Source organism: Cimex lectularius, unplaced genomic scaffold (genome assembly GCF_000648675.2).
Source record: "Cimex lectularius strain Harlan isolate CLEC.00 unplaced genomic scaffold, Clec_2.1 scaffold113, whole genome shotgun sequence".
In the NCBI taxonomy this organism is placed as follows: domain Eukaryota; kingdom Metazoa; phylum Arthropoda; class Insecta; order Hemiptera; family Cimicidae; genus Cimex; species Cimex lectularius.
The window spans coordinates 828,146-838,677 of record NW_019392858.1 but is presented as its reverse complement, the minus strand read 5'-3'; the positions used below and the strand labels follow the sequence as shown (position 1 = coordinate 838,677).

General features: G+C 32.1%; 1 protein-coding gene across 1 annotated transcript; it reads right to left on the bottom strand.

Moving 5' to 3' along the window:
- Positions 1-432: 432 nt before the first annotated feature.
- Positions 433-9,307, bottom strand: LOC106667112 (nucleolar protein 6). The gene is made up of 19 exons (XM_014394821.2): positions 9,138-9,307; positions 6,597-6,743; positions 6,283-6,525; positions 6,026-6,211; positions 5,675-5,963; positions 5,191-5,357; positions 4,989-5,109; positions 4,766-4,926; positions 4,576-4,691; positions 4,219-4,519; positions 3,934-4,161; positions 3,597-3,861; positions 3,379-3,533; positions 1,731-1,894; positions 1,402-1,655; positions 1,119-1,333; positions 873-1,058; positions 708-809; positions 433-645 (listed from the first exon to the last, which is right to left on the bottom strand). Exons 1-19 carry the CDS (start codon positions 9,153-9,155, stop codon positions 511-513), a joined length of 3,453 nt encoding a protein of 1,150 aa, XP_014250307.1. The 5' UTR covers positions 9,156-9,307; the 3' UTR covers positions 433-510.
- Between the last annotated feature and the right edge of the window lie 1,225 nt (positions 9,308-10,532).

The window sequence follows — 10,532 nt, the reverse complement described above, 5'->3', positions numbered from 1 at the left end:
ATTGTTTTATTTAATTAATTATTAACCCATTTTGTATGATTACGTAAAATAAAAGGAGAATATTGTAGAAAATAGAAATGACATTTGTCCAACTATACACCCAAATTGAACATTCAGCAGGTTGCCTACTTCATTTTCTTAGCATGGCTGGGGACACAACTGTTGCATCATACAATTTATATTGCTTAGAAAATCATAATAAAATTTCAAAAAATCATTTACATTATTAAGTAACAGAGAGCTATTTTACGTAAGATCCACCTTAGACAGCCGAAATGACCAAACATACGTTGCAGTGGTAAAAAAAGAAAACAGCTGTATATTTGCCCTCAGCCTTGTTAAAAAAGTACATGAACAGATACAAGAAAAGGTGTTCAGATTATTTATTAAAACTTGAAATTATATTTACATTGAAGAAATGTATATTTACAGTCTAAATAAAATGAATTTATAGTAATAACATTCATAAATCATTTTTGTTTGAACATTACATTACACATAATTTATAATTTAACTGTGCACAGTGACACTATTTACAATACCACTTCCCAGTATTTTAAAACCTTCAATTAAAGCTTCTTTATCAGGTACAAGAAGGATTTTACCTTCTGTTTCAATCGGCTTCCTCCCAGCTATATGAGATGTCTAAAATATAAGACAAGATTTTAAAAAGTAAAATTAAATCATTAAATATTTATCATGCTCACCTTAAATTCTACTGTTTTTAAAAACTGTGGTTTAAATATTACACCGATTTCTTTACCACCGTAAATATCATAGAAGAAGAGGGCAAAATCTCCGTAGTTATTCTAGAAAATAAATAATCACTTTGTATATACCTAAACGACATTTAAAAATATCATTGTGCTTACCCTTAAATCACTCAAATAAAGTTGAGCAGGATTGAAATCAGTAATTGGTGTTTTATTTACAACTATTTTATTAATAATCGCTTTCTTGGACGCCTCCCATGAAATACTCTGTTGTATCCGAGATAACATTTTTGTATTTAAATTAATTATAACATTATACGCATTCATCGGAGGAAAAAACACACTCTGTAATAAAATTATGATTATTTAAAAAAAAAAAAGTGCTGTATTTGCAATCTTACGCACTCTCAATTTTTTACTCGGCTGAAAAGAACTAAGTCTGATTTCCAAAATTTTATAAGTCGTTGAAGCCAGTTTTGCTAACCGAACTAACGTCGGCAAGGTTGGAGCGTCTCTAGTCCAAAGGCAGCCTGTTTTATCATAAGGAGTCGCGATAAACAAAGGAGGCAAAGTTTCACGTTGTGTGTTAAAAAGTTGTTCAATTTCAATACATTTCTCTCCTTAAAAGCATTAAAAAAATATTAATGATATTCTAATTTAAGATATAGTTAAAGAAAGCACAACTTACTATCTAAGAGGTTATTAAAATTTATTATAATTGGCTCAATGTTCCAGTTGGTAGTTGCTAATAAATTCAAAAAACGTAAAAATGCTGGAAGTGGTTGTACAGCTGCTGAAAAGGGCTGGGGTGAAGTAAAAAGGTAAGCGACCAAAAGTTCGATGACAATCTCAGGAAAATGGTCATCATCGAGCAGTTGTGAAGCTATCCAGCGTTTTGCCAAGCAGGCAGCTCCGCCAAACCCAGAATTAACTTGGCTCAGACTATTGATAAAAAATATTTTAAAAAACGAGCTTATCTTTTGGCACAAAAAAAGGAACACCAATAAGTGCACCTACCCATAAAGTGCACCAGTAAGTTTGGGCAGATTTATGAACTTCTTTTCCAACATTATGGACTCTTTCGTATCCCTGTACTGCTTTACTCCTTGGCTGGTTATCTTTTCTTTCAAAAGAGCTATTTCTTTACCATACCCCAAATACAAACGAAATACAAACCCTTCCTGGAAATCAAGCAATTCTCAAGTTAGATATGTGTTAAATTTTATAATTCTTTGACCAATTTTTAAGAAAAACATAAATAACAGATATTTAACAAAACCAATTATTCAAAAGCCTTTTAAATGGTACAAAATGCTGTGTTTTGATTTGTGAAACAATGTCAGAAATTGATATCGTCAGTTGTGTAAGTTTCAAATGAATTTTTCAGATTTTGTTATAAAGTTTTGGAAGCCTATTCACAATACAGGTTTTTCACCAAAATATAATACCAGATTCACCAATGTAACCTCTTCTAGATTTAAAAAATGCTGGATTAAGATTGAAATAATATAAAGCAATACTGCATTGCCAGAGCCAAAAACACATGCGCATAACTGCACTAAAAGTAAGAGGACTTCGTAAAATTGGTCAGGATACAACAGGATTTCTGGTAATAAAGTGGGCACTCCATGACTGTGGTTGGACCGAAACCTGTTACACCGTAAAAGCAGGGATTGTAAAACTCATGTCAAAGGGTTCAATATAATTGCAATTTTCTTTACAATAATCATATCAAAATAATAATTTTTAATAAAATGACCGAGATTGTTATGGAAACCCATTCTCATATTTGTCATGACAGTGCTGGGTTTGGATCCTCCTTTTAATTTTATTTAAAATTTGAACAAATATTGTGTAGTTAATAAGTTTTGTAAGATGTACTAGACTTTAAACTGTGTATATTTCAAAAAAAAATTTTTTTTAATTAAAAACCCTTGTTCACACCAAAAATCGCGAATTATAATTGTTTATTTTGTTTCCGAAATGCCGCTAATCTAGAATTTATCCTACCTCTGTTCCCTCCCCACAATCCTGTCCTGTTGCTGCCTAGTCCTGCTCTAGTCCGCCTCGCTTCCATACAGTCCACTATTAATTAGCCTCCAAGAGTGATTTTCTTTTAGTTTTCTTTCTGTTTTTCTCTTATTTTCAAGAATCTTTTTTTTCGTTTTGTTAATTATCGCGTTCAAAATAACGCGAGTGTCTCCTCCCGAATCCTTAATGCGACACATCATACAGGGTTCAGACGGTAATTAATAGCCCCGAAGGTAATTAATAGACTAAGATTCTGTTTTACCTTTGGCCAGAGTTATTGCAGGTTCTAGCTATTAAACGGCTCTCCTCTCCGGTTGTCAAGAAAATCAAGCCACAGTTACCAAGTGAGTATTTTATTTTGTATTATTTTATTTTATTTTATTTTTATTGCTACCGACCAGCACGTGCACAACCCTAATTAATTAATGAGTTGTATGAAATATCAGATCAGACTTAATGCTTCAGTTTTAATGGCATTATGATCAAAATTACATAATTTTCTCAAGTTTATGATTTTAAAAAAAATATATACTTATATGTTAGCTTTTAAATAAAAACAAATTTGAAAATATGGCCTAAAATAGTGATTGAAGTCCTTGTAAAAAATAAATAAATAAACTAATTTTATATTTACCTTTAATACTTGAACAAAATCTGTTGTGATTTGGCAATCAAGATCATACCGCTTTCGCAATTCAGCAGCTATGGCTATATAAAAAGCAGCTATCAACCTTTTACCAGCGTTGACATTATTGGGCCATTTCTGAGTAAGCGCCATTTGTATTACAACTGAAAATATTCATTCAAAGCTTTTAAATGGTATTATTATTTTTTTATAATACAATCGAGAACCTTCAATTGGAGCCACATAAGAAGGGCATTTTTCACAACTGTCTGAAAGTAAAACATTGATGTCAGGTTGTAACACATGTTTCTTGACAAATACAACTTTAGCAGGTAGCGGTGGAAAGATGTCTGTAAACCTAAATACAGGAGATATACAGTGCACACTGGTAATGTTTAAAGGAAGCCCTGTAAGCTCTCTTAGTTGCTGAGCCAGGCTTTCATAAACTTTATGTACAGCCTGCGAAGACTCTTCATTCGTCGATGTTGGCATCTATAATATGTTTGTTTGTTTTTTTTTTGTTTTTTTTTAAAGAGACAAGTATTCTAAATTAGAACTACTTACAGATTTATTTTGAATAATGGGGCTGAGTTGGTCGGCTATGTAGGTAAAATTTTCCGCTGTGATGCCAAGTTTCTCTTCTAATAGGTATGTTATGATTTTTTGCAAAATAAGCCTTCTCTCTCTTAAAGGGTCGCCTGTTTTACCCCAAACAACGGCTTCACATACTTCGCTATCTCTAAATCGTCTTAGTTCGCATTTGTTGCCCCAGAAAGCCCTGAATTCCTTCGACTGCAATAATATAAGCGTTTATACATTCCAACATTAAGATGTTTATCTATTTCGTACCTCTGGTGTCGAAGCGTCGGGGCCCCTTTCGATAATGGCCAATGATGTTTCTGAATTCAACTGAAAGCCCAGCATCAAAACGTCTTTTATTAGAAATGCCGGGCTCTTTTCAGTCATGCCCCATTTTGGCGTAGATAGAAGGTTGATCCCAACGGTCTTAACTCTGTCTTTAAGTCCCTTTAGAAATAAATTAGTCAGGAGATCCAAAAATAAAGGCAAAGTATGACAAGAATAATCCAACTGACGAGCTCCAGAGGTCTTTTTGAATACAGTTTTGTTTATAACATCTGGATTTGTAAAGCTGAAATTCAAACCAACGTCAAATTTTGCCAACTTTATTATCTAAGTTTTGCAAACCTTAAAATGTGGTCATATTGTTCAATGAAATTCATCTTGTTCATAAAAAGTGTCTTAAAACTGTTAATTTGCGAATCATTCAAGTATTTAACGGCCAATTGAGATTCTGATCTAAACTGAAGACAATTTAATAAATTAATACAAATAATAAATCATTTTTAAACAATATAAATAATTCGATCAAACCAACCTTTAAATAAGTTAGTTTATTCATCCTAAAGGTGAAATTAAAATAACCAGTAGAATCAATAAAAACGACAGGAAAGATGGAATGAAATTTGAAATGATTGGGCACTTCACTAGACGATCCTTTCATTAGGGAGGGGCCTTTTTCAGTCCAATCACCTTGCGCTGAACATTTAAAAAATTTATAAACAACTCAACAAACTTTCCAATTTGAGAAAAATCCTCACAGATAAAAAGCCAAACATGTCGAATAATCTGATAACTACTCATGTTATAGTTGATTACTTGGTTTTGAAGAAGATGGACCATCAGCATGCTAATCAAATGCATATTAACTGCCCCGTATCCCTTAAAAATATATTTATAATAATTAATATAGGTTTTTTTAATTAAGAAGTGAAAGGAATGATTTTCCAGAAAAAAGTTTACTTGTGTCATTCCTCTTTGTTTAAGCCAAACGCCTAGAAGTACAATAGCATCTCTAGCATTTTGATTGTTTTGTAGAGAACTTATTTTCAACTTTTCATTTTCTTCTAATACCACATCTTCGAGTAGTTGAGAATTATAATACGGTGTGTCTGGTAGTTGACTTGGGGCTAAAATAAAATTAAAAAATATTAAGTTTTTTATCAAACCTGGCCATGCACAATAATGGTCATGGTGTGTAGGTTGTAAAAAAAAGACCAGCTCCTACTAATCTTAATCAGACCATGGCCACAATGGTTTAGGCGTTGACACGGCGTTCAACACTGTAAAGTAAAGGTCCTGGGTTCGAATCCAGCTGCATTCAAACCCAACATACTTACAAATGGTCTTTTTTTCAAAAACACCAACCCCATGAGGGTTCATATAACCTCATAGAAAAATATACATATATAAAAAAATTTAGTTGTGCTAGACTTTGTTCCCTTACCTAAATGATCTGATACATCTGGTCGAATATTGTTTTTATCGAGTACAAATTTTGAAGTTTTAAAAGTCCCTTCTTCAGGAATCGCAGTCAAAAGAATTTCAACAGAACCTTTCCCTGGAGCTTTACAGACGAGTACAGGTTTTAGAGGGTCGCCCGTCTTCGTCCAAAACTTAACTTTTTCATCGCTCAATGAAACACTCTTCGAAATAATTGAAGAGATGACGCATAAATACATGGCTCGCTTTATCAAATATCGCATGTCCAGGTGATCTTCTTTTTCAAAACATTTCTATAAATTTATAATTTCTATTAGGAACTTCCTATTGCAAATTAATAAACTTATTAACTGACCTTTGGCATTACAATGGCTAGATCAATGGAAAAACTTGGCCCAAGAAGAGTACCATTAACGAAAGATCCTACTGTTAAAACTTTCACAGGTTTCAAAAACTTAAAAATTACTTTCTTTTTATAGTTTTTTGTGAGTGGGATTGGAAATGTAATTCCAAGTTCTTTCAACCAGCTTACATCACTTAACTGAAAAATTACTTTAATTTTAAAAACTAAATATATAAAATATTTAATTTCCACAAAAACAAATAACATACCGGTTTCTCATATCGCACATCAGTCCCAGTCAATTCTGCAGTTAATTGGTTTAACCAATTCCTGAGAGAATTTCTTTCTGATTTCCTCGGTCGCACTTCTTTGATCATTTCCTCTATTTGCAAACGGAAGAGATTCGATTGGAAAAGATTTTCTGTTTCACGAAGATGTATCAATTCTTCTGCCGTCGGCGGTTTGACATTCATCTTCTGCTTTTTAGAAGTTTTAGTCGTTGTTTTATCCTCCTGTATTACAACTTACACATGAAATAATACTGAAAATTTGAAACAGCAAAAAATAAAAACTGTATTGTGACCTCAAGTTTTCGTTTCTTGCTAGCCACTTGCTGCTCATCAACGTCAACATCCTCAGCATCCTCTTCACCTTCGCTCTCATCAAAGCTCATATTGTTGGAATCATCTGAACTTTCATCGCTATCTTTAGACTGATGTAAGTCATCTTTCTACAAAAATAAAATGCATCTGTACAAGAGTTTCCTATTACCAACACTATTTATAATAATATTGAAAATAATAACAATAAACAACAATTAATAATAATACATAAAATTTTACTTTTGTAAATACTCAAATAAAATATGGAATAGAATTTAAGTGAGTTGGGAGGGATTTGAGTGAATAAGTGAGTAATTAAATGTGATTGATTGGAATGAACTGATAATGAATAATTTGATAATAATGAAATGATAATGAATGATGGATTAATGAGTGTGAAAATCAATACTGAAAAGCAAATAGTTTGGTTGTTTTCAAACATTTTGGTCTGTTAGATGCATTTCACATTCCTGCCATCCACAGTGGAAAATTTCACTCTATATTATTACTAAAACCTGAAGATGAGAAGACGAAATGCACCTCACAGACCAGAACTTGGTCTTGGATTCTGGATAGCCAGACCAAAATGGCTAAAAACCTCCAAACTACGCTTTCAGGCCATCACAACTTTCAGGTTATGCATCTATATTTAAATTCCTTAATAATGTTTTGTCGCTTCCCTCTGCATTGCGCATACAGTTATTTAATTAATCCAAACAGCTCTCAGTCATTATTATTTCATACTAGTGAGATTCCAATGTATTTTAAATAACTGTGTGAAATATCAGAATAGCATGAAACACAGAAAACAAGTGAACAAGTTTCAACATAAATATCAAAAATCAAAGTCACGATAGCTCAAGTGGTAAAGAAGCGGCGTATTTAGCCAAAGCTCGTGGGTTCGGATCCCGCTCGTGACACTGACTTTTTTATCTCAACCAATACCTTTCATAAATATTAATTAACTGTAATGGATTTAATAAATATCAAATATTAATCCATTTTTATTTAATTGTCTAATTGGCCAAATTACTTATTTCAATTAATAATTCTTTTTATATAAGGTCTGTTGAGATGAAAAAGTTAGTGTCACGAGTGGGATTCGAACCTACAAAGCCTTTTTCATTTCAACTAAGGCCTTAGATAAAAAGAATAATTAATTGAAATAAATATCAAATTTAAAGTCTCAATTTTCTTCATTTAATAAATAATTAGCATAATATTAAGTAATTATGAAGTATACTGTATTAATCAATCATCCTTGATGTTTTTCATCTCTAGTTTTCAATGGTGAAAATTTATAACTGGCAGATGCAAAAATCTAGTACTTAGAAATTTTAGCAAGCAATTCATTGTTATTATTAATTTTACAGTACAATCAATCACTACACAAAAGCACGAGACCATTCAGGGAATAGAACCCATGAAGCCACAGGTCATGGGTTCGAATCCTGCTAATAACACTATCTTTTTCATCTCAACCAAGACCTTACAAAAAAAGAATAATTAATTGAAATAAATACCAAATTCAAAGCCCAGCTTTTTCACTTAATAAATAATTAGCCTGATAATTAATTGTAAAAGTAAATTAATTATGAAATTTAATATAATTACAAAGTATACTATATTAATAAATCATCCTTGATGTTTTTCTTTCCTGGCTTTCAATGGTTAAAATTTATAACTGGCAGATGCAAAAATCTAGTACATAGAAATATTAACAAGCAATTCATTGTTATTATTAATTATACAGTACAATCAATCACTACTCAAAGCGCTAGACCATCCAGGAATCGAACTATACGATGTTTTTCAAGATTATTTGGAGATTGTGAGATGCGACTGTGTGACGTAGGCTTTAGAAAAACATTTTCTTTATTGTGCCAATGTTTTGATCTTTATTAAGATCATCTTCACGGCTCAAAGTGTTTGTTTTCTGTGTAGATGTGTCATTATTGGGTGTCGTGTTGAGAGTCCCAGACATGTTTTTCATGTTGTTTTCCAATTTACCAAGTCAAATAGTTCATGGACAGTCAGGTCTCAAAGTGAGAACTAAGATCTTGGCAGACAAAAGAAAATTTTGTGTAAATGTGTGGTGATTAGTGACCGTTAATCGATAATTATTCTGGTGACCAGACCGCATCTCACGATTTCGGATAATTTTGTGCAAAATTGGTGTTTCGATTGTCTACTATATACATCATCATGACTTCTTTCTCAAGCTTTACACAAATGGTTTGAAACCCCTGTTAAAATTTGTACATGAAGAACCTAATAAGAAATAATAAAATATATTTTAATGTTTGTCATGCCCATTTCAAGGTTTTATTTGGCATCCATATATTTGTGTCATTATTCGGTGTAAATTAATTTATTTACAATCCATCATCAGATTATTTAACGACTGCTTGTACAAGCCTTGTATTGTTGAATTAAACCCAAGTTCCTTACTTTCTTTGAGTACTTATTCCATTAGTTTTGAGGAAATTTATTCAAAATATATCAAGTAAATTCATACTCACTTTGCTCTTTCCAGCCATTTCAGCGACTCTCCAGAATTTATTGAAAATATCTATGACGTGCACTGATTTAAATAAAATGGATTTTTTTTAAATCCTCCTACTTCTCAAAAGAACCTCTTGAAAACAGAAACCACGAGGTTGATGTATAAGCGCAGTTGCTGTTACAACGATGAAAGGCTTGGCACTCAATCGTTGGTACAACGTGCTTGTAGCGCAACCGTTCCGAATGCCAAGACTAAAAGATCTTTAACTTGCTTTCAATTAATTTGCTTTATATTAATTTATGTTATTCATTGATATTTAAATAAACAAATCAAATAAATGTGCAATAAGGCTTCAAATTGGATTTAATTAAAACTCATTTAATAATTAATTCCAATAAAGTTTGAAATTTTGTGAAAAATTAACAAATAATATTAATACAATTTTTGTATATGTATATTTGTTTTTTAACTTGTTCTAAGCTGTTTTTTGAGTTTCTGTTGAAAACAATTTAAGTTTTAATATAATATACATACTCAATGCTCATAAAAATGGATCATCAATTGGGATTAGTTTTTAAATGGGACATTAGATTTTAACTTTAACTTTATACCAGAAATAATTGACAAAATATATTTATTTATTTACATCTACATACCTTAAAGATATTTTACATTTAGAAACTTTCTTTAATTTTATATAATTTTTTTACATAAAGCTGTTCTTTTTATCAGACAAGAACACACACACAACAAGGCAAGTTCGCTGCCTATTTGAAGGGATTTAATTTTATCACCCATGATACATGGTCGTTGACTGTCAACAGATAATGTCTGTCAGGAGCGTACTGGTCAAAAGTATAATGATAAAAGGTTTTGCTTGGTCCTTGATCAGGGAACAACTTTTGAATCCAGAGTAGAAGAAAAACATTGTAGATGTAGATGTAATTTCAGGGTATGGCATACTGCGCCCTTTAAGAGCTATTGTATCCCCCGTGCTCTGCCTAAAGCACATCGGTGAGTCCTATTTCATCAAGAAACTTGATTAATAGGCCCGCTTTCAGTGGTTGAAGCTCTTCTATGGTCACATTATACATCCCAAAACATTTCCTCCTGCGAGCTAGTAGCTCCACGGTTTGTTAGTAAATGTGTTGGTGTCTTTTCTGCCTCCTTGCAGAATCTGCATGTGCCATCTTGGATTATTCCAATCTTCTTTAAGTGTCCATTTAATCTGCAGTGTCCTGTTAGGTTTTGTATTCTGTCCATGCTTCCTTTGATACATTCTGTGATTCCTTTCCTACCAAAATTGGTTAGAAAATTCTTGGATTGTCTATGTCCAAAAGAAAAACATTAAACTGCTATGCTTCAAACTTCACATTTATGGACAAAGAAGAAGAAAGAAAAAGTCCTGATT